The 25,025-nt window shown below is 41.7% G+C and overlaps 2 protein-coding genes across 3 annotated transcripts in view; both read right to left on the reverse strand.

Moving 5' to 3' along the window:
- The window catches only part of LOC117953715 (integrin alpha-6-like), a 21,369-nt gene extending 11,338 nt beyond the window's left edge, over positions 1 to 10,031 (reverse strand). For both annotated transcript variants that reach the window (XM_034886970.1, XM_034886971.1), the window contains exons 1-8: positions 9,760 to 10,031; positions 3,980 to 4,107; positions 3,785 to 3,864; positions 1,676 to 1,934; positions 1,378 to 1,509; positions 941 to 1,154; positions 664 to 857; positions 453 to 550 (exon numbers count right to left, since the gene is read on the reverse strand). In XM_034886970.1, coding sequence (XP_034742861.1) covers positions 453 to 550; positions 664 to 857; positions 941 to 1,154; positions 1,378 to 1,509; positions 1,676 to 1,934; positions 3,785 to 3,864; positions 3,980 to 4,107; positions 9,760 to 9,950 — 1,296 coding nt within the window. In that variant the 5' untranslated portion in view covers positions 9,951 to 10,031. The remainder of the gene's footprint in view (positions 1 to 452; positions 551 to 663; positions 858 to 940; positions 1,155 to 1,377; positions 1,510 to 1,675; positions 1,935 to 3,784; positions 3,865 to 3,979; positions 4,108 to 9,759) is intronic.
- A 10,766-nt stretch (positions 10,032 to 20,797) lies between these two features.
- Positions 20,798 to 25,025, reverse strand: part of metap1d (methionyl aminopeptidase type 1D (mitochondrial)) — a 5,311-nt gene continuing 1,083 nt past the window's right edge. The window contains exons 2-10 of the mRNA XM_034888740.1: positions 24,670 to 24,830; positions 24,351 to 24,500; positions 23,802 to 23,950; positions 23,028 to 23,070; positions 22,748 to 22,911; positions 22,508 to 22,605; positions 21,904 to 21,951; positions 21,740 to 21,818; positions 20,798 to 21,350 (exon numbers count right to left, since the gene is read on the reverse strand). Coding sequence (XP_034744631.1) covers positions 21,224 to 21,350; positions 21,740 to 21,818; positions 21,904 to 21,951; positions 22,508 to 22,605; positions 22,748 to 22,911; positions 23,028 to 23,070; positions 23,802 to 23,950; positions 24,351 to 24,500; positions 24,670 to 24,830 — 1,019 coding nt within the window. The 3' untranslated portion in view covers positions 20,798 to 21,223. The remainder of the gene's footprint in view (positions 21,351 to 21,739; positions 21,819 to 21,903; positions 21,952 to 22,507; positions 22,606 to 22,747; positions 22,912 to 23,027; positions 23,071 to 23,801; positions 23,951 to 24,350; positions 24,501 to 24,669; positions 24,831 to 25,025) is intronic.

Below are 25,025 nucleotides of genomic sequence, written 5' to 3' on the forward strand. Positions count from 1 at the left end.
TCCACCAGAGGACGCTTTACAACGTCCCTGTTAGTGATGGCGTTGCATGGTCTGTCCACCAGAGGACGCTCTACAACGCCTCTGTGGCAATGCGGATTATTTTTGTATTTTTATACATTTTATTTATCAAAACTTATTTATCTGAAAATATATTTTGATGTTTTTCTGTTCTGTTGTGACCGTAAAACAAAGTGTTTTTATTTTATTTTAGTGAGAACTGAATAACTAAAGATAGGGAAATCGTTTCATGTTTTGTTACATGTTTCTGGATTTTTTTTAAAAATATATTTCGGCCGATTTATCTGAATATCTGATTTTTAAATAACCAAATATTTGTATTGGTGTCGGTCTGGAACAATACGTTTATTTGGATTTAACTTTCTTAGACGGTAACATTACACATTTGGTATGTGTAAAAATTCAATTAGCTATATCGCCGGCTTCTTACATACCTGTGCCGCTTTTGTCGAGCTGAGACCCGTGGCTGCTCCGTGGTACATGTAAACTTTCCCTGCACCGTCATCCGCATAAGGAGCTCCAACTGCAAAATCTAACACAAGAACAACAATGGTGTGTTTATACAGGTACATTTTTTCATTCAACAAAGGACACAAGAATGATCAGCTGACCATCTACGAACAGGCAAACACATTTCAGCCTCACCCTGGAAACCGTCCTGATTGACGTCTCCCAGGTTTTCCACAGCCAGGCCAAACATGGAGTCCTGAGGTCCGTCTATTCTGGTGGGTCTGACTTTGTTCCACTTTCCCTCATTGTTGACGAAGACGTAGACAGCTCCTCCGATTTCCCCGTCCTTCTCAAAGTACTGCGGTGCTCCCACCACTATGTCCTGCCAGCTAACAAACAACCACAGTGCTGGTCCGTGAGAATGCAGTTATAGCAATGGCCCTGATGAAAGCAGGAGTTACAGGTTACTTACCCGTCCCCGTTGAGGTCCAGCACAGTCAGATCGTAGCCGAAAGATGAGGCCAGCCCCTCCCCTTGCAGGATGTACTCATCTACCATGATTTTGCTTGTCTGCTCGCCTTTCTTCAGCAGCACCACCGCTCCACTGTGATTTGCTCGGGGAGCTCCCGCCACCACCGTCAGCTGGCCCTTCTTGGTCAGACTCGTCCCCGAGTCCAGCGAGAAGCCTTGGGGACAGAGACAAAAAAATGCTTGCTTACATAGCGGAGGTACTGCACTTCCTTGGGGGCTTTTTTTATCAGATAAATGTAAAAAAAATCAGATAAATCGGGCAGCAAAGGGTCGCAAGTCGGATTCGAACCCGGGCCGCTGAAAATGACTCAGCCTACGACAATGGAGCAACTGAAGTGATGGTGTAACATTGGTAATGAGAGGATTAAGATAGCTTACCCAGATAGCTGGTGGAAGGAACGGGGACCAGTAAGGGGTTCTTTTCGCCCTCATCTCCCACCTCAAAAGGGCCGTCGTAATAGTCGTTAATTTCTAGGAAGGTTTCGTTGTTTTGTTCCAGGCGTACCACACCTGGAGGATACGAGAGAAAAGGAGCAGATGGGTTAAGGCAGCAGGGAGATCTGGCTCGGAATAAAACTATGCAAAACCCTTAACACAAATACATCACTGGCAAATTCCTTTGTAATGAAAAGTGGACACCCTACACACACACACACACACACACACACACAACTACCTTTCCAGTTGTACGCTCCAGGAGCCCCAAAGATGAGGTAGTGGTAGTCCTTGTCGAATGTGGCAGAGAGGCCCTGCTGGCAGGAGCCGAACATCTCGTGGCCTTTGTTCCTGCCTTTGCAGAAATGATAGCTCTCTCCCTCTTCCGTTGGGGTATCGATAGTAAAGGACTGACTCATCACGACGCAGCGGCCGACAATATCGCGGGACTCGAGGGCTCTGCCCATGTTGCTCCGCAGCTGGTAGCGATGGGCACAGGTCTACCGAGGAAACAGAAACCCACAGTTGAGTTGATGGGATGTTGATTACAACACTACACTAACACAATACACTATGTCTACCAAAACAATCAAAATCCCATAATTCTTCCAAAACACTAACATATATTCTCTCCCAACAGGAGCATTTATTCAGTCATAGAAAAATGTCATAAAAACACTAATATCAGGTAGAATTACAGAAACTGCATTATTTCAGGTGTCAGGTCTGCCCTTATACAATAGATAATAGTGTATTGTATTGACCATAGATTGAGTTTTACACTGCAGTTTCTCTTGAAGCTAATAATAATAATAATACATTTTATTTGTAATGCACTTTAAATTTAAACAAATCTCAAAGTGCTACAGGTAACATCATAAAAGCAAAAAAAAACAACCCTTGTACATTTTTGTTTTGTTGGGTTTAGTAATTGCATGCATTTGATTCCTTTTGCTGCAAAAATTCAATAAAAAAGAGTAGGTTTATAGAATTTACCGTTTATGAAAAAAAAGGTTAACAGAGACAGAATTGTCCTGGTACTCGTCTTCCTCTCCCTCATGCAGGAATTTCACCTACTTTCTTTGTGTTAATCTTTACGTATTGTTCCTTTTCCACACAAATTGCTCCTCTTGTTACTGTATGTACTACTGTAACATATCCGAATCAGCTGTGGCCAGGTTTGTGACTTTGGTTACTGTAATCCTTGCTGTCAAAGAACAAAACTCACTTACTGTAACATAAAGAAAACTGCAAAAACAGACGGTCATGTTACTGAAAGAAACTCAACCCCTAAGTGTGTTTCCTAGATGGGAATCAGCTGTGATTGAGCTATTTGCATAACTTCAAACATCTGTTTCTCTCATTTAACAATGGAATAAAATGCAAGGGGATTTACAGTATATGTGTTTCAATTTACAAAATGAACAGCTGTGACTTTAGCCTAAGATAGGTTTAGAACATGATGGTGTCTGTTCTGACATAAGGTGTGAAAGCATTTGCAAATTGGACCATTGTTTTGGTCTTGGTTGAGCTTGTGTGTAAAAGGAGTTCAAGCTTTTTTAAATTTGTGTTAACTGTATGCATTTTGTGTCAAAGCAACAAGAAATGTGTTAATTGTATAGGCTACACAGACAGATGTTGTGCTAACTGTGTTAAAAGCTTAGGAAGGTTGTTAAAAGTACTGAAAAAAAACAGGAAAAGGCTTACATTGAATTTTAAGGTTTGTGGGTTTAGATGCCGCAGTGACTAGCCACTTAAACTCCAATTCCAGTTGATTTTCACCTTACTGTGACTAGCTTCAAACCCAGAAAAGCCAATCACTTGTAGATTCGACATGGTAAGTATACATTCTGCAGGGCTGAAACTTTTAGTAGATCTCCATTGTTTAAACCAGTTTTATGAGGCATCTATGCTGTTGTATATACTTGTAAATGGAAAAAATTGAGTTTTAAACTGTTGGTTGGACAAAAAAAGCAATTCGAAGATGTCACCTTGGGCTCTGGTGAAATGTAATTTCATTTTTTGGACAATGAAGTGATTAATCAAACAAAGATTCTCAGATTAATCAAAGTCCTAAATCTTAATATTAAATGCATGTTTAAAATGTTGTCTGTGCTTGATTCAGAGCTTCAATGAATATTACCTGACACAAATATTATGACTGTACTATTATTGGACGATTTTAATTGTTGTTTTACATGGCCCTGTAATCCAGCATGGCATTTGACGCCCTTGGTAAACACAGAGAACAGAGAGGCACGTCTGTTACAGTTTCCCCAGAGTTTTTAATATCATCCTGAAGTTGTTAAATTTCAATGTTGTTGTCAGATAAAAAGACACTCAGGCTTACCACAATCCTTCCTCCTGGCCCCTGACTGTTGACCGTCACTCCCATCCACTGGTTCTCTTTGCTCTCTTTCTCTGTATCCTCTACACAGACACAGGGACAGGAATAGACACCAAAAGATCATATTGTAGGTTAAATATTGGGGGGGAAGTGTGTATGAATCTCTTAAAACTGCACAGATGCCTGCAGATATCTCACCGTGGTTGTCAAAGGTAACTCTGAGGCAACCAGCTGAGGTGGTGGTCACGTCACAGTTGTACAGTCCTCCTGTCACTTTAGATTTCTGGCGATTCAGGGCTTTGGCTCTCGGGGCCCCGACCAGCAGCCTGCAAGAGCCAGCACAAATCAATGTGTTAAACCACATGCAGCTCCATCAGAGAGGGGAGCATTCCGACATTTTCTTCCACTTGCACATTATATTATCACACATTCCAGTCTACTGCGTCACACAGTAGCCACACACACACACACACACACACACACACACAAACACACACACACACACACACACACACACAGATGCTGCCATTGTGGACCAAGGACAAATGCCACACCCAAGTCTTGATGGTGGGCATCCTCCAGTTCCCGGGGTTTCCTCCAGAGTGAATCAAACAAGTCATGGATGTCTTCCTTTGGACTGATGCTTCTCGCTCTGACAATGTTTTTACTTCAAAGGGGCTAAATATCCGAACAAACACCAGTAAACAGTTACATGAACATAAACATGATGTTAGGATGGATTCATATTAATTATATAAATGTATTTGTATGGCGAATATGAAAACAAATGTTCTAAGCTATTATCATAAGCTTATATAGTATGAAAAATAAATTAGGGAAATTACAATTTACACTATGTTTTGTTAGTAATCAGTACACACAGGCCTGAAATACACACACACACACACACACACACATATGCTCCGGATCAGACATGTACAGAGCTGTTAGAGTGAGGGTGCTGTCGGTGCTGGACAAGCACCCTGAGCAGTTGGGGGGGTACAATGCCCTGGCAGTGCCCAGGAGGTGAAGTGGCATCTCTCTACCGATCCAACCTCCATACGCTGGTCCGTGCAGGGACTTGAACCAGCAACCCTCCAGTTCCCAAACCAACACACTACGGAATGAGCTACTGCAACTGCAGTTTAATGGGGTTTTCCCCATCTCTTCCAGAAGCTCTCTGGCTTGCTTTGTCTGTCCGGAGTTACCGTTGCGCAGCACACTGTCTTCACCAGACGAGATTAAGCAAAGCCATTTTTAGCTGCAAACACAAAGCGTCCTCAGACACACACACCATGTGGGAGGGAACCATCTACAGAGACATCCAGTCGGAGTGAAGAGCTGAGGCCTAATGAGATCAGCCTGTTGGCAGCGACCCCTCGTCAACACTAACTGCATGTGGGAGAAGACGTCCAAAATAGAAAGCGCAACGGCGTAAATCATCGGGAATATTGACTTCAGAGGGCGTGATGGGGATTAGCAAAGGACAATAAATCTATTTTTAAGACATAGAAAACTATGGCTTGTTAAATCTCTTTACAAAGTTGTCCACAGTTCAATATGATGTCGTCATGACATGGATTTAAATGTGTTTTAGAGGAAATATTGAGAAAGTATGAAGAAATATCTCTTCAAGAAAATGTCATCACAACAGAAACAAACTCACACTGTTGATGCAACGTCAACCACTGGATTGGTTTGGCTTTGTTTCACCAACCTGAGCACTAGAATTTGAGCCGTTACCATCCAGTAAGTGTCCAATCCTGCTTCTTTTTTTTTAACTACTAGGGAAGGGAAGGACACTCGACACAGACATCAACTCTCCATCACCTATGTGCGCTACCGTAGCAACCAGAAAAGCATATTTTCGGGCATGTGCTTGTCTATCAAAGATGAGTCTGATTTATCACTTTAAAGATGACTGACTAACAGTGAATCGCAGGTGGACACGTCTTCACTCCCACTGTCCTCTGAGACACAGGAAGTCAGGAGAATAGACGGAAAGAGCTCTGCCAAGACACATTGAACTCTGGGAAATGGTGTCACTAGGTCTGGGGTCTCTGCTGCATTAATGGATACTGTAGTTCCTTCTTCTGCATAATCCCATTGTGATACTCATTCAGTAATTTGGCAGTTTGGCTTGAATGGACCAGTAATATAAAATATAATAATTACTTATAAAGCTTATAAGTAGTTGCTTACAAATGATGCAAATTATAAAAAGCCTTTTTTAATAATCTAAAGTGGAGACTAATCTTAGTACACACATATTATCTGTATTGCTACACACTGTTAGTATGTTTTGCTATTAATGAGTGAAGGGCTCACATGTTGCGTCACGGACTAGAGGGAGCCCCAACACACAGGAAGGACAAAGACGTGTGTGTGTGTGTGTGTGTGTGTGTGTGTGTGTGTGTGTGTGTGTGTGTGTGTGTGTGTGTGTGTGTGTGTGTGTGTGTGTGTGTGTGTCAGTGGCACTCAGACACACAGACAGAGTGACCATTACAGAGACATCCCATTGAGAGATGTGTGTTGGTGTTTTTCACAAGCCGCACACTGGCTGCCGGCGAGGGCACAGCCCGTTGCTTAGCGACAGCCAGCGGCACCCAATCATGTAGACCTCCAAACAAGTTGCAGATCCAGAGGTTTACGTCTTGTGTTACCCAACTTCTCTCTCCATCCGTCAGGCCGGGATCGAGCCCGCTGAGTCTGATTAACAGCTGATGTTTGGTGCCCAGATGGAAAACTGATCCATATTCTCGGCATTCTTTCAACCATCCCCTCTTTCTTTTCTCTCTCTCTTTGATGTTGGATACCCTCAACTAACCCGAGGGAAAAGGTATGTGGGGAAGGACTAAATCAGAGACTCTCACTTGTACACACAAAGTTGATTACACTGGTAATTCTACAGTCTCCCTCTTACCAATTATTTGATCTAGACACAGAGAGATGTTGACATGACTATTTACCAAGCCGGATTGTCTGGCTGTCCTCTTTCCCACAGCGTGTCCCTTTATCCTTCACTCTTCTTGCTACCTCTACATTTCCCCAGAGTCAGCTTTTTTCTCAGAAACACACACACACACACACACACACACACACACTTCTCAGACTCGATCCAAACTCTTAAACTTCCCTAACCTCTCATACGGTCTTCTCCTCCCTCCAACTCCTTGCTCATGCATTTTGCACTTTCCACAACCATGGAATGCAACACACACACACACACACACACACACACACACACACACACACACACACACACGCACACACGCACGCACACACGCACACACGCACACACACGCACACACGCACACACACGCACGCACACGCACACGCACACACGCACACACGCACACATGCACACATGCACACATGCACATACACGATTCCCACCATCTCCTGCAGTCTCCTGCAGGTACATGTAGCACTCATCCCTCTGGGGCATGAAATAAACTGGAATATATAAGTCAGAATTCAAGTTGGCATGCACGTCTGGTAAAGGATTATGACTCAGTGTGCACACCCAGCAGTGAGGAGACACACATGGGGGGAGACACATATGGGGGGGACACAAGCACACACACGCCAACACTTATCTCAGCACACATGTTGTTGCAATGTATACTTTAGTGAGCTCAAATCACCGTCAGCACATAAAATCCATCTATCTATCTATCTATCTATCTATCTATCTATCTATCTATCCATCTATCCATCTATCCATCTATCCATCTATCCATCTATAGCCTCAGGTTAGGAATGTATCAAGCAGATTTCTGACACTCTTCCAAGTGACTGACAACAAGGCAACGCCTCAGTGCTAAGCCACAGCATGCATCAGCGCCATTAAAACACACCAAACCGACACACGCATCCACACACATATCCACATCCACAGGCAGTACAAAAAAACAGTTAAACAAACATCTCAAACAGCTCATTTGTCGTTATGATGACTTTGGACTGAACCATTGCTGATTAGTGACAAGATTATATCGCAAAAGACTTGGTCCAAAAACTATTCCACTATGTGTAGTATAATTGTACTTTCCAACCTGAAGAGAGGGACGCTGCAGTGACTTTGGTCTTGTGCTGATCACCATGTGTCTTTCATTAAACAGTGTGTGAGTGTGTGTGTGTGTGTGTGTGTGTGTGTGTGTGTGTGTTTGCGTGCGTGCATGTGTGTATTAATAAGTTTAAAGAACCCCAACCAACGAGTTTTTAAACGCTGCTTTCACATCCATGCATCAGTATTAATAATTCAATGATATCATTATTTTTTTCTGCATTGAGTACTTTTACTTTTGATAGTTGAAGTATATTTTGATGGTTACTAGGTTATGATACATTTTCAAAGCAGAACTTTTATTTGAGTATATATGAATACATAATCTGAATACTTCCTCCACCACTGATTATAGACCAGCAAAACAATGTAAAGTCCTTCAATCATAAATAGAGGAACACGGATTAACCCTCATGTTGTCCTCATGTTGTCCTCATGTTACCCCGTTTTCCTATAGCAATGTTCTTTTTAATTCCCCAAAATAACATGACTGATTCCACACAACGCTCTTTGCAAGTACAAATCATTTGAAAACAAACTGAAGTGTTGTTGAAATAGTATTGAGTAAAAGTTGACATATTCCAGTCTGTGATTATCCATCAACATCCATTCCTTTAATTTTAGTCTCAATAATTCCTAATTTCTGCTTTTCTAACTCAAACATTATGTATAGTTTCCTGTAAGTGAGGTTTATTGATCATACATTCCAAAAATAACTGTAAAACTAAAGTTAAGTGTTACGTAGTGTTGGAAAAATCAAAAAGAGTGATAGACATTGAAAAAAAGGGAGGAAAAAAAACGTAAGAAAAAGTTACAAACATTGACTAAAAAGCTTCAACAAAGTGTTGATTTTCAATTTTGACAGGAGGACAAGACAAGGGTTAAAGAGTTGGACAGCACTGATCTCAGGTCAGTTAATAATCAGGTTAGTCTTTATGCAGACACATGCCAACAATGAGCCAATGAGATCTCGCTCTTATCTTCAACCACTTTGGGAGGAAGTCAACAAAAAAACAGAGAGAGAGAGAGAGAGAGAGAGAGAGAGAGAGTAACTTTATGTCTTCTCCTGCCACAATACAAGGCAAAATACCTTTTCATATATGTTATAATTTTCATTTTTCTATTCTTTTAATATTGTTTCAAAGTACCCTTTGAGGGACATGCACATAATTAGTTTAGTATCTACATATATATCTTAAGTATCCTGTTTACATGTATTAATATATCAGATATATCATATATGTATTTACTCATTATTGTTGTTTATATGCATGTTTCTGTATGTTCTTATGCTTTGGTAACACAGAAGGATTTGTACTTCTGTCCTTTTTTGCAACATGAAATAAAAAATGAAATTGAGAGAGAGAGAGAGAGAGAGAGAGAGATAGAGAGAGAGAGAGAGAGAAAGAAACGTGGCCAAGCACAAAAATCTGCTCTGGGGCCAATAAAAACTCCCATGTAGACTCAACAAAGATGGCCAAGGGGCTTATGGGTACACCTCCGACAGGTGTATGCAGGGTACAGTAGCCTACATTCTGCTGAGAAGCTGAAGGAAATGGCTTGTTGAAATCTAAAGCTTTGTCTAAGCTTTGAATCTAACGTCACCTGCGACATACTCTAAAGTTACCTGAGCTCAAATCATTAACGTTGACACTCAGCCCTCGTGGCATTTCTGCAGTAACTTATTAAATGTAGTGGATTTTTGTTCTTCTTCTTCCTGTAACAGCTGTAACACTCCAAGACTACAGGCGTCTGCTCTACACTGCTGTGACATTTTAATGACATGGTCCGGGGAGTTATTTTAATCATATAGACCTATATAACAAGGGCGAGGACGTTGCAAAAGTAACATTAACTGCCTCCAAACATGTGCCCCCTTTAAAAAATGGAAAAAATAAGTTGTTCTTACATTTTCCTGTCCACCGGAGCAAGCTGCCAGTGCATGGCGAGAGAGAAGCCGAACAAACTGCCTGGGTCTCCGTTCTTCCGCAGGACATTGTCGGTGTCCAGGTTGAACGCCGACAGCAGCCCACATCCCAGGAGAAACACGACCATCCCCAGTCCACAGGTGATCCTGCCCGCCATGACTTCCAATCGCATACACAGCTGCACCTGAACTGGTGAAAGGTGAGTCCTTACTGAAGGAGGTGCAGAGTGCGACTGACTGACTAACTGCTGGGGGGGGGGGGGGGGGAGTTGGATGTTGTACACTTTACAGCTGCCCCTCCCACTGGCTTCTCCTGGCATACACACACACACACATACACACACACGCACACACACACACACACGCACACACACACACACACGCACACACACACACACACACACACACACAGATACACACACAAACACACACACATGCACACGCACAGTTGCTTTGATATCTAACTTATATTGTCAAGCCCATTTTAGAGGGGAAATATAAATGCTTTGTTAGTTTGCAGCAGATCAATACTGTAATAAAAGCTGCTCAATGAGGCCTGGGGCTTTGTCAAAACACATTTGCAGAAATATAACAGTGCTTCAGCTACACTGGCAGCTTCTGAAGGTAGATGTCTAAGGCGTTAGTTTAACATACTGCATGCTGAAGTCCCACAAGAGGGAAAATATTGGCAAAATACCCAGTAACATGTGAGTGCAATCTGCACACTTGCTCCACGCTCTCACAGTAAATTGTGTTTACTGACATCTCAGTAGAAGCAGAGACAATAGGCTGGGAGGGAGAAGAGGGAGAATCATGCTGGCACAGGACTCAGTCAAGAACTAGAGTTCATGCAGCAGTGTGTTTGCAACACAGTCCCAGTAGCATGCTGGGCTTCTAGAAGCCACAGCTCAGAAATCCAAAGCTAGAAATTAGTCCGATTTTAGAAATGCAATCCTTTCATTGCATATACTATCAACACATGTCCTGGAAGGACTTGTTAGATGAGTCACAGAGCACAAAACCAGCACATTAACACACTCCTTCTCTACATGGTTTTCAAGGCATTCCATGAGACCCAAAGCCTGTCCCTGCAACACAGCACTTAAGCAGACAACGCTGGCTTTGTGTGCACATTGAGAAAGAGGGCAAACAGAAAGGGAGAGGGAGAAAGGAACTGCCCACTTACAGTATAAAAGGCACAAATAATGGTGGAAGAGGGGAATGCAGAAAGGGAAAAGGGCAAAGGGAAGAATGTGGTTCCTATGCAGGTCTGTTATTAAGTCTTCATGATCTGCATAGAGGATCAGCTCTGTAATCTCAGTACACAATACTGTATTTGATATGGACAGGCTAATTGAATCAGAACTATTCTGGTCAGTCACAAGTTTGGCAAAGATCCTAATAAAATCTCCCTCTTGAAAGTAGTGGATTTGACCATCTGACTGGGTTGTTTTTACTGTCCAGTTCAGACTGTTCCAGTTCCAGGTGAGAGCAGCAGCCAGCTGGACTTTCACTAGTGATTTATGGTTCTGTCTGCAGAAGGTAAGAAACAGGAATCCGCCATATCCCTGATAAGAACAGCATTGTGGGTGAGTGAGGGAGGTAAGGTGTGTTAGCTTGCCCTTGGCTTGTAAATTTCTTTCACAATAAACGTACATGCCCAAAGTGTGTGTGTGTGTGTGTGTGTGTGTGTGTGTGTGTGTGTGTGTGTGTGTGGTAACCTATTGACACAGTGGCAACAGAAGGACCCCTCATTCAGTTAACAGACACATGACACCTCCTCTGTTGGACAGCTACCGCTGTGTTAAGTGACAGCCAAAGAACATGCTTTATTTCGTTGCTGTAAATTATTCAAGCGTCTAACTTCAACGCCACACACGCCGCACCTTGACAACATCATTATCCCCCCTTTTCTTCTTCTGGGAAATAAGGGTCACACATCTTGTCAGCACATAAACAGACTGAAAGGCCACTGCAGCTACTGTGAGCATCCATCTGTTGACATGCAGTTGTGATTTTAGGCACACACAATCCTGCATAGATAGCAATAAACAGATCAGGAACTAACTGTGAATGAACAAAAAGTAAGTAATTATTCTCAACTCTGAATAAGTCTATAGTAGGCTAAATATGATGATTGCTGAGATACATATGTCTGAATTTGCTTCCTGGTCACTTTCTTAATGAATCATTGCTGATCAACTCTGAGTCAGGAGCTGAATGGCACATAGCTGTAAGTAATCATTAGTTACATACATATTTACTAGCCACTTCTTATTTTATTGGCTTCATAATTTGACAGATTTGACTCAATCTTGGCTAAAGTATGCAGGAATCACCTCTACACAGAAATAAGAATGAAGTTGTGTGTGTGTGTGCTCTGTGTACAGCGTGTTCAGTGTTACGAGAGGAGAGGAGCACAAACCTCGCCTTGGGTGCTAAAGGAGAGGAATGACAGTCAAAGCAATGTTCTCTGACACACACACACACGTGTCTAAGATTCAGCGCCCGGACTCGCCCAGGCCACATCCCTGTATTTGTTCTTAAAGCTGCAGCCCCGAGTAACAAACACACACTCACCTTAAGGTGTGGCGCAATGTGCTGAGTGGTACGGGTGTGTGTGTCTTTATGACACTGTACTAGAAACACGTAGCCTTGGGATACAGAAAAACACACACACACACACACACACACACACACACACACGTACATGCACACTCAGTTTCACAATCCCATTGAACTCCAAACCTGAAATCTTTCACAACTGCAACATGTTAATGTACTTTCCCTGAGCACTTAGCCTGTCAATATGTTCACAGCAGATCATCTCAGAATGACTTCATGGCTGATTCAGATCCAAGAAATTGATAAAACATTTGCTAGAACAGCTTAAAGAAAAGTACAGGACAGACAGAAGATTACTGATTGTTGACGCAGCTCTCCTCAAGTATCAGCAGGCCGGTCTGGTTTGAGTATACATGGTGAAGGATCCCTCAAAAAAACACTTCAACCTTCAACAGGCAGTTAGCTTAGCTTAGCATAACAATTGGAAACGGAGAATTGGCTAGCCTGGCCAAAAACCTCTGAAGTTATATAATTAGACTATATAATCCATAATTCATGGATCAACAAAACCTTAAGAGGTGCTGGTAGGCAGTTTTTTTAACCTTTGGATAAAGCCGGGCTAGCTGTTTCCTCCTGTTTTCAGTTTGTATGCTAAGCTAATCTTACGGGCTGCTGGCTGTAGCAGAATATTTCACTAGGGACATGGGGGTGGTATCCATCTTGTCATCTTACTCTCTAAACGAAATAAAACAAGACCCATCCTTACATTCTTAACAGCTGGAGAAAAAAAAGTTTCTATCTTGTAAAGCGGGATGAAAGCGTTTGTCTTGAAATAGTCGCTACGTAACGCTGGCTTTTCCATGTCTATGACTTTGCCAAGAGGAAACTAAATAAAAATCGATTTGCTCACAATAAAGGTCAAACAAAAGCCGACACTATATCATATTATGCTGCTGGGAACTGTACGTTCACCCCTTCTAAACAGAGGCAGAACATCACCTCATCTTGGCGTTTCGACCCTCCACAGCGCTGTGCAGTGCAGACTATCTCAGATAGCAGTGAACGCAGTTTTCATCAGAATCACCCTGGGTCCTGTTAATTAAGTTCATCCATCCATCCATCAATCTTCATCCACTTATCTGGTATTGGGTCGCGGGGGAAGCAGCTCCAGTAGGGGACCCCAAACTTCCCTTTCCCGAGCCATATTAACATTGACTGGGGTATCCCGAGGCGTTCCCAGGCCAAGTTGGAAATATAATCCCTCCACCGAGTCCTGGGTCTTCCCCGAGGCCTCCTCCCAGCTGGAGGTGCCTGGACCACCTCCCTAGGGAGGCCCCCAGGAGGCATCTTTACCAGATGCCCAAACCATCTTAACTGGCTCCTTTCAACGCAAAGGAGTTAATGAAGTGTAACTTATAACCCTAATAACATTACCGTCTGCAAAGTACCCCAGCAAATCAAATGAATACTTTTTATACGTTAAAAAACCTGTATGGAAAACCACTTCTGCTTAAGTGTTCAATTCATTAAACTGCAGTGATATCAATGTGCAATGGGCCTGTTGTTGACGATAAAGACAACGCTAACATGTTTTTGTCTCTCTCTGCACACACACACACACACACACACACACACACAGTCCGGTTACCTTGTCTCTGTATGCTACTTATATTGTTTTCAGTAGTTGATTCATGCTGATTAATATTTGCTGATTAGCTCTCATAACGGGGAACCCGCTGCCATGAGTCCATGTGGCAACTGTCTGATTATTCCACCTTTGTTGTTGTTGTGATTTTTTGGGATTAAATTCTGAATCTGCCACGTTCTCTGTCAGGTAAACATAGTAGTACAATGTCTTCCTCTGATTTGGAAGTAGCCTACTCTGTGTCAGTGGTAGGCTTGACAGTGGAGTTCCATATGAAGTGGTTTGGGGTCCTTCTGGGAGTTATTTTAGGGTACAATTTGGTTTGGGACAATTCTACAAGCAGCAATACCACAGGCAAAGGAATTGTCCCGTTCCTAACAGGCACATTTACAATGGGCACTGTACTGGTTCTTCTACATTTCTGTAGACAAAAACAAAGAGATTTCCTAGTCTAATGCATTTTAATGCATTCTTAACTTCACGTGGAAGTCTACAAAAAAACCCATTTTCAATGCTAATTTCAGATGAGCTGTCCTTAATTAGAGCGAGCATGTTGCTAACATAAACATTAATGTGGTGAGGACGTAGTGTGTATAATGTCCTGCAAAACAGAAAGAAAGCAAAGCTATTAGTTAGCAAGCAAGTGACATTGTGGGGACAAACGTCTTATTTACAGTCCCCTGTGAGGTGTCTCTGTTTCACAGTATTGATCCTATTTCTTAGTATACTCATGGTTCTAACATAAAGAGACACACACAGTGCAGGCTGGAACAGATCCTTTACCCTTCTTGATGAGTGTATTGATTACAGTAAATAAGGAGGAATTATGTATTCTCTTGTCCAGCAGTGCTGCACACCCTCGGGATGCAACTCCCCTTTGTACATGTACCCTCCTCTGCGAATGTGTGTGTGTGTGTGTGTGTGTGTGTGTCAGCCCTTGCCAGAGGGTGTAATGTGAGACGACAGTAGCTGTGGGAGGGGTCCAGTGTTGGTTGGTCCAGGTGTGTTACAAAAAGCTGCCAGCTATCCCGAGGGAGGTGAAGAGTGAGAAAAGTCCCCCTGACAGAGTCATGTTGGTGGCAGATGTCTCAGCTGATAAAACATCTTATCAGTCTTCCACTGGTAAGATTGTGTGTCTGATTCCCTTAAAGTTGGAAGTCACATTTCAACTCACAACTTCAGTAGCTCTGACAACTGTGAAACTCTAACATATATGTGATGACCCATTTTCTTTTAAAAGGCCATGTTGACCAGGCAATACCACAAAAGTTGAGAGCACCATCCCTGGACTAGCTGGGAAAATATGGTTATGGTTGTAAATATTGTTGTCCCCACTCTTTTCAGAGAGACAGTGAAGTCCAAATTGCTCAGTGGCAAACAATAAAAGCTAAAAACTATGACTACTGTGTGGCGCCCACACGTCAACTGTGTAGCAGCTGCAAAATGAAACAAGATGCTGAAACATCCTGATCGCAAATAATACAAGAATGAAATGCTTGTTTGCTGTCTTTTTTATTAACTTTATTGTCTTACACATTTTTATTGTTGTGTCTACCACCTTATCCAGAATGGAAAATCTCCGTTGATGGACTGTTAGTATTGCGTTGCCAGACCTTCCTCCACAGAGAGGAAGGTCTTCCTCTCTCAGAGAGAGCCAAATAGTCTCAGAAGTGATTTTTTATTTTGTTAATTTCTGATTGGTTGGGTCAACATTGTTGATTGTTTGAGATAAATAAATAAATATTTTTTTTTTTTAAAGTTGGCTTTTTCATTGTAAACATCTTAGCGTGCTGATATTAGCATTTATACATAGCATTTCAATTCTAATAAATCATGCTACATGTCTCCCTACACTAAGTTTTAATGGCACTTTTGGGGATGGCAAGGACATTCAAACTTTTGAGGATTGTTTTAAACTTCCTTTCCTCTGTTTGTGTCCACTGCACTGTACTGCACATACTACACACATACACACACAAACACACACACACATACACAGGCACAGACACACACACACACACACACAGTCAGTTGCTATCGTTGACAATGTCTTTGTTGCGTTGGAAGGAGCATACTGTACTCAAAGCTGGAAAGTTTAATGTAATGTCTGTCACTCATCTACTTCTCTGTCCACTCCTCTAGACAGGACACTCTAATGCAAATAGTATCACAAATATGATATGATTGAATTGTCTATCGGTGACATTGATATTAATACTATTGGGCTCTGCCTGTCTTTTTTTTTTTGCTGAAACATTTCTGAAATAGATAAAAAAAAACATTTTTTTTTTTTCCTGAGGAAGAAATAAATAAAACATTTCTTCTAACTGATCCTATGCAAATGTCTGCACATCTCCCAGTGAGGCCAATGCATACAGACACACACACACACACACACACACACACACACACACACACAAGCACACACACACACACACACACAGCTTAAAGGGTGTTGCTGCAGAACCGGTTTTCCTCTGGTCCAAACACTGTAAAGAGAGCGCATTGTGCAGGGTAGGGCACACAGTAACCATTTATCAGAGACCTTTTAGAACTCCCTCAGGCGATGCATTCCATGTCTACACACACACACACACATACACAGACACACACACACACACACACACACACACACACACACTCTATTTTTACTACTATTTTTTATCTTCTTTTGTTGTTGGACACAGACAGGGGGTCAAAGGAACAAAGAGACACGCCCAGGAATCAAGGCAACACACGGGGATGTGTGGATACGAGCTGAGGTCTGGGAGCATCACATCACGCCTCCAAACATATTTCCACTGTGTTAAAAACACACAGAAAGCCTTGCAGTGTAAGGGTCAAAAGGTCAAAAGAGAAAGGTTTCCGTCTAGTAAGTGTCAATCAAGAGGGAACCCTGCCTGCGCCAGTCTGGTGACTCGAGTTCATAACTGTCACACACACAAACACACACACACACACACACAAATGCATTCTCACATATAATTTGGCCTAATTTGACACCAAACTCCCAATTTAAAGGTGCAAAATAAAGGAAAATGAGTACAACATATGAAGGCAATGAAACTAAAAACAAAGATATAAAATAAAGGCATGAATACATTGCTTGATGCTCAGGTGTTTTAAAGATATTTTTCAGTTTTTTTCCTTTATCAGAGTAGCTGAAGAGACATGAGATCCAAACCAAGGCTGCTGCGGAGGACTATGTGTACATGTGGCGCACACACTCTCTGTATCTACAGGAGGCCCCAAGTGTGGTCATTTTTAAATAACTTTTTCTGTTGTTTCCTTCATTTAGCCTTTTCTACAGTCCCGTGATTAAAAGAAACTGTCAAACTCAGCTGTTTGTGCTTGGATTTCAGGTGCTTTGACTGAGCCCATACAGAGAGGGTTACTCAGTCAAATGCAGTACATGCCATCTGTGCATGTGTGTCAGAGAGATCTGCCTCCACACGTCTGAAAAGTAAGCCACACTTTTACAGGTCTCCAAGGAAACCGAGAATTCCTGTGGCGTTTCTCAGTGAGATCCCAGGTGAGTGTGATATATCACAGTCTCACACACACATACAGTGATGTAGGTATGCACACCTGGAATGTGACAACGTGGGAGAAACACAACACATGAATCTGCTCATCCAGTAGTATAACCAAGCACTGTAGACATATGTAAACACACACACACACACACAGCAGTGTCCTAACATATGTCAAAAGCAATAAGTATGGCAGATATGAACATCACATGTGACTACATCTTCAGCCTCAGTGGTGCAGAAACGTGTGTGTTGATATGAAGACAAAACGTCCAGTGTTTTGTAGATTGATGAGCAGCGACCACCATGACTGCAAGAAAAACACTGTATTTATTGTAAGGAGATATATCTGTAATATGTGTAATAACACGTCTATCAAGGCTGTACAAATTTCAACAATAACAAACCAGAAAACTGTATGCATAACAACACTTGAAGGAGCTGCAGACTGAATAAACAGCTGATCTGATAACATTTGTTCAAAAAAACATTAAGTTTGATGCAGGACTTCAACTCTGAAACAAGATTCTTCATTAGTTTTTATATCTGTGCCACTTTGCCCTTTAATAATAATAATGTATCTTTTATTAGTCCCCCAACGGGAAATTACAATGTACACTCTGTTGTACACACATGCTCAGTACCTATCCATGCACTAATAGAGAGATGTCAGAGTGAGGGGGGGAGGGCTGTCCATGGAAGGGGACCCAAACAGTTGGGGGTTCAGTCCCTTGTCAAGAGCACCTGTAACCCAGGAGGTGAACTGGTCCTTCTCCAGCTACTGGTCCACCACCATACTTTGGTCCGTACGTGGACTTGACCCGGCAACCCTCCGGTTCCCGACCCAACTCCCTACAGACTGAGCTACTAGTACCCACATCGTAATTTTTGGGGCATTTTAGCCCTCTATTTCCACAGGACAGCTGAAGACATGAAGGGGGTAGGGGGGGGCTGAGATGCAGCAAAGGGCCGCTGCGTCAAGGAGTAAACCTCTGTATAGGGGCGCCTAACTGAGTTAACTCAGCCATACTAATTAGTCTTTAAGAGCAAGACAGTTTCACCTGTGAAGTTTTTCATAATAAACCTTTGAAATCAAGTCACAGGCTTAAAATTTATTTGGTGTTCACTATGGGAACTTATGTCAAATGCTACACGCAGATGAATTTTGGCAACTAATCATAAGAACACAGTACACTATATAAAATGTATACTATATCCAAATGTACGCAAGATTATATTAATATGTTAGACTTAAAAAGTAGTTTTGCAATTATGTCAAAAAAACCTTTAATGGTGGAAAAAAAATCATAAAGGTCCCATGATGGAAGATTTCCTATGGCTCATAGAGTAACTTCTCACCAAATCTCACTGGAACAGATTGTAAGATACCTAGCTAACAAACACAAACAAAACATAACCTCCCTTTGCAGAGGTCATGATAATCCACAAGGTTTCACTCACAAGCAATATAAGCATGTGACATGTTTTTGAAATAATAGAGGTGTTATTTGAAGATGGAATGCCGAAGAACAGACGGTGATTCACAGGAGATGTGCAGAGCAGGAGGAGAGCGCAGGAATGAGTCCCGACATGCAGAAGAGAATCCAAAACCACAATCCAACACCTCACCCCACCACTCCCTGCTCCTCCCTAAAACTCCCCCTCTTACCCACCTCGACTCCCCCTCTGCTCTTTGCCACCACTTTCTCTCCTTCCTGCTGACAAACCTCTCCTAGCTTTTCAGATTTTGATATGATTCAAATTGAAGGAATCATATGCTGGTGGGAGTCAATTAAGAGTTGTTTACATGACTCCTGTCCTGATTCACAGGAAGCTCACACTCCTTCAGACACACACACACACACGCCACACCTTGCCCTCAGATTAAAAGTACTACTTGTTTTAACAAATAGCCCGAAATACCATAAAGATTGTGCACTTAGTTTTATTAGGTCCTTCTTTAAAGTTTTGAATTCTTATTTTGTCCCTCAATTTTAGTAAAAGCTTCATTTAATTAAGCTTAACATTATCATTATATGTCTTCAAATAAAATAAGAGCTTGTGAATCATTTCCTGGCTGGACACGACTAGACTTCTGATTAGCTGACCCACCTTTATGTGTCTAATACTTCCTGCCCTAACCACAAACTGGCAAGGGCATGAGCGCACACACACACACACATACACACATACACACATTCAGAGTACATTGGCAGGAAGTGAAAACACACCCAATCCAAATTCTCCGTCCTCAGTTACAGACGCATCAAATTTGCATTTCTCCACAAAGCGCTGTGGACAGATGAACTTCTTGAGGACTTGACGAGGTTGTAGGAGACGCTTTAATCCCTCTCATACTGCACGCTGTAATCTACCTTCTATACAGTTAACAAACCTGTATATGGAACTCTTTGGTGAGACAGATAACGTGCAAGAGTGTTACCTAAACATAGCACCATAGGTTAGGGGGAGGCGGTGAGGTAGAGACAGAATGAGCCTTGTGAGGTATTTAATCACTTTTCTTTATCAAACCCAGCTGTAGACAAAAGATATGGACAGTAGAGAGGATTTGGGAAAACTAGAACAAAGGGATGCTGTGTTCGTGGAATTTACAACCCCAATGCAGCATTTTTGCCCAGATTTTATTATTTAGCACAGAAACTGGAAAGGAGCATAATCAATCTGTTACATCTGGTGATACTATGAATAACCCTCATCTTATTGGCCCTCGGGTAGACATTTAACAGATTCATTATTACAGTAACACCAGGTTTAGATGAATCTAGAGTGTTTTCCCCTTATTATTATGGGCCACATACAGATTTGAGTCTGATGTGGTGTGTTGTTCGCTGCCATTCAGGAGTGACATGAGGGAGGATGAGTGAAGACCGCTTCCTACATGCTCCAACAATTAATGAGTGTGTGCTGACCCCTACTGGGGATATGTGACCTACAAAGGGTGCACAACAGACTAAGGTGCCTGGGTGGCACACCTGGTAAAACATGTGTCCCGGGCTATAGCTACGACTGAGGACACTGAGTCATGTCCTTTGTATTGTTTCTGGGAATTTTGTGGTTTAATGACATAAACACAATTGTACTCTAGAGTTCTTTAAATATATAATGTATGGATGATTCAGACAATATTTAGACAAAAAAAGTCTCAAATGTGATTGTTTTCTCGAAACAAAAAAACCCTGAACTAAATGATAGTTTATGGTTTGATATTCTATAACACATTTTCACATCTTGCAGTGTGGAGAAAGCAGTATTTTAAAGAAAAAAGTATTTCTAAATCTGGGTGTTCCTTCAAAAAACCTGGCTGAAATAGTCAGCTGCTGATGGGTTAGGGGGCGAACAGACTGGGATTGGGAGAATATTTGGCTCTCTTATAATGACAATAGAAACACTCATGGCATTTATCAATCTCTACTTAATTATTAAAGTATTTAGGTGTACCAGTAGCCACTTTTTCTGTATGTTTCAATCAAGGGTGATAAAGCCCCTCAGTCAAACTGAATACACACTAGACAAATGTATGTGTAACCCCTAGTTAATATTTATAAGCAAAATAAAAAAATGTATTTCCATTTCACTTAACAGGTAGAAATTACACACTGTCTCTGTGAATCACCATTCAAGTCCTTGTAACAATGTCTTGGTGTCTCAGGAAGTTTGGATCCTTTTTGAGGAAAAGAGACTTCTAACGGTTGATGTGGGGGTCGGCAGCTAGATTTCCTTCAGGGCACAGAGAGCTCTCTTCTGGCAGTTTGGTGAGAACATCCACTCCGTCAGATGTGATGACCACCGTGTGTTCAAACTGAGCCGACCTGCACGAATGTCAAATTAAGAAACCACAATATATACATGTACGATTTTAAAGGAATAGTTCAACATTTGGGGAACTATACTTACTAGCTTTTGCTTATACTGTATACTTTTACTGTGTGGAAGTATGGAGCTTAGAGGCGTTTATCTTATTTTAGCATTAATACTGGAGACAGGGGAGAACAGTTAGCCCGGCTCACTCTTAGGTTTTAAAATGGGCCTAACGGCACATCTAGAGCATTGAAACATCAATTTTGTATCTCATTTGGGTAAAACTCACACACAAACAGTAATGTAGAAACAACTACTTGTGGTTTTGAAGTGCTCTTAAGATGCTGGGAAACAATTAAGTTGTGAAAAATTGTTTTGCTAACAAATTCCATATCGATACCTTTTATCGTCGGCAGACACTGCGGTCCACTTGTCCTTCAGGATTCTAAACTCTGCAGACCCCTCCATCAGTATGGGCTCTACAAATGAACAGACAATATCAGCCCCAAGCTCACACACAGAGAAGCTTATAGTGCACACACAAAGTGGAAAAAGATAACTTACCTATTGTGAAAGACATCCCTTCGTCCATGGTCGATGGGTTGTCATTGGCTGAAAATAAAGAGTAAAACAGGATTCTCTTTAGTAAATAAAAAAGACCTTTTGGCACCATGGGCATGGTTTTCTTTCTACTTTTTATTTCAAACAACATAAAAGCTGGTGTTTTTGGTAAACTAAAGTTATTTATCTGTGAAATAAGTTGTAAATGAATTAACAAAATCAGGAAAAAGGGCTTGTGGATGCTGTTTAAAATAAGAAACAAATATAACCAACATAGGGCTCTTAACCACTAACTAACCAGAGGGCCGAAATTACTGTATTTAAAAAAATTTAGATTTCATGTAATATTCAAATTCTCTGAGATTTTTAATATGGTGTTTTCGTAAAATGTAAGCCATAATTATCAAAATTCTAACAAATAAAGGCTTGAAATATCTCGCGTTGCATGTAATGAGTCCATTTGATATATTAGTTTCACCTTTTAAGTTAAATGACTAAACTATAGGAACTTTTTTGAGTTTTGCCTGTATGCTTGTACACAAACACCCGTGTACACAAGGCCCGGTGCTCCTGTAGAAGTCTCGGCTGACCACAGACGCAAACTTACCGTGATGCCAGATCTCAGGATGGCAGTGGAAGTAGGAACCTATCCCATGTCCAATGAAATAGGGACACACTTGGAAGCCACTGGCGTGAGCAACTTCACTGCCAGAGGAACAAAGATATCAGTTGGCATTTTAGAAACAGTGAAGGTGATTATATAGTACGCATGTGTTCTAATGAATATACATTGTGTGCATACTGTGTGTGTGTGTGTGTGTGTGTGTGTGTGTGTGTGTGTGTGTACCTGATAGTGTTTCCTATTACACATAGCGGGGCGCCCGGCTTGCAGGCAGCGATGGCCTCATCTCGGCAGCGCCTGGCTGCTTCCACCAATCGCTGCCCAACCTCATCCACCTGGCCGATCAAGAAGGTCTCTGAGGTGTCACCATGGTAACGATCCAAATACACCTATCACAGATAGGCAGACGTCAGTGCTAGGAGCAGCGCTGTTCTGACTGGTTAGCGTTTGCAGTAGTGACTTGGAGGCTGTTTGTGTGTCTGTCTTGTCATTGGCATCAACTCACAGTGACATCAACGTTGATGATATCTCCGTCCTGAAGCTGCCGGCTGCAGGAAAACTATTTTAAGTAAATTATCCCATTTTGGCAACTGGCAAAAACTGATTACTGCCTACAAATCCAATACTACACATTTTCAATAATGTACAACTGTTACCTAACCCTAAACTTTTACATTAAAACAACTAATACTGGGAGTCACCATAGTGCCTGCTCTTTCTAACACAGAGTATGCAGTATAGCTATATTTTGTGTTTATTAGATTTATCTAAGAAGACATATTGTCCCATAACGAATTCTGTTTATCCAAAATGATAGGGCCGTTTTGGATAACAACTAATTTTTAAACTTGTCAACCTGGTTTATCATTCAAACTTTCAATAAAAAATATCCAACTGTTAAAGATTTAAGTTGCCAAAATTCATATGAATGTGGTTAGTATGTTTTACTTTTTAGATAAAAAAAGATTTCCTTAGTGGCCATGTCGTAGTTGCTCATATGTCATTTTGGAAGTAAACAAATGTAAATAGAAAATTACATACATACTATTATATTAAAGATTTTAACAACAGTACAGTGTAAAAAAAATCTAAATAAAGGCTTTCATGCTTTCATTGCAGTTGTGTATAGCACAAAGTGCTTAAAACTCAGTAGTCATGATAGTCTCTCAAATTAAGAGGCTCGTGGTTCAGGACTTTTTTCTCCATGTAGCCCGTGGCATAAAAAGATTCAGGACCCCCCCCCCCATCTTAATAATGAGTGAATGTTCGGCCCATTTACCTGTCAGGTATGCCATGGCAGACCACGTTGTTCACAGATGTACACACTGACTTGGGGAAGCCCCCGTACCTGAGAGGGGAGGGGTATGCGTTGTGCTTGATGGTCTCCTGGTGCACGATAAAGTCTATTTCCTCTGTGGTCATACCTACCTGGAAGTCACATTAATAAGTGTGAAGTTGTTTTTAATAACATATAAATATAATCAATAGGTCTGGGCGATATGAAGAAAATATCACTACATTTTTTACCAAATACCTTAATATTGATATTGCAATGATATTGTTGGGTTGGTGCTTTTGTAAAATATTCACACAATAAAATTTGTGATAAATAATCAGCAATAATGTGGACATAATGACTAAGTGGGAAAAGGCAAAAATTAGAAGAGCTAGAGTCAGTCAGTCTAGTCAGTTCTGAAAATGACATCACTTTACTGTGATGCAGTCGTTTAAACCCGGAAAAGAAAACACTTATGACATATTACGATATCAAAAATCGAAGACAATATCTTGTCCAGCCCAGCCCTACTTGTACTGATTAGGTGGTTACCTTCAGACTGCGTCCAGCCAGCAGCAGTACATGTCTGGCTAGCTGACATGCTCTGCCAAGGCCTTGGATCTGCTCTTGGTCTTTGATCTCTATGTAGTCTGGCCATTCTGGGGTCAGCTGGTCCCCTACATAGTCAGGCCGCACAATGTGCTAAAGGCAGGGAGGAGAGACAGGATACAAAGGGTGGGTCATATTGTTGTCCCAAGGCTTCATATAAAATCAGATGAATTATTTAGAGACAGAGCTACAATATAAAAAGATGTTCAGTAGGGGGAGCTGACTTGCCTGAGAAAGGCTAGAAACACATGAGGGACTGTACCTTGGGTACTGCATAAGCTGGTCTAACAGTAGCTGGGCGAACTACACTGTGACAACTTTTCCACTTCCTCCAAAAGAAGCGGCGATGTTGCTGACACAGTACGGCTGTGGGGGGACCACAGCTTCTTAAAAAGCTAACTCTTCGCAGGAAACCACCCAGTCCTAGAGAAAAAGAAAGAAACACAATGAAGGAGAAAGCATTCCTTTTACAAAGCTTTACTGCAAAGAACCATTGGTAGAAAGGCAATTCTTGTGCATTCTTGTGCACATGTACTGAGAGGTTTGTGTTTTGATGCAGAGGTCCAGAGTTTGGGTCCAACCTGGGACAATATCCTGCATGTCTCCACCCCCCCCCCC

This window comes from Etheostoma cragini, chromosome 12, assembly GCF_013103735.1.
Source record: "Etheostoma cragini isolate CJK2018 chromosome 12, CSU_Ecrag_1.0, whole genome shotgun sequence".
Taxonomy (NCBI): domain Eukaryota; kingdom Metazoa; phylum Chordata; class Actinopteri; order Perciformes; family Percidae; genus Etheostoma; species Etheostoma cragini.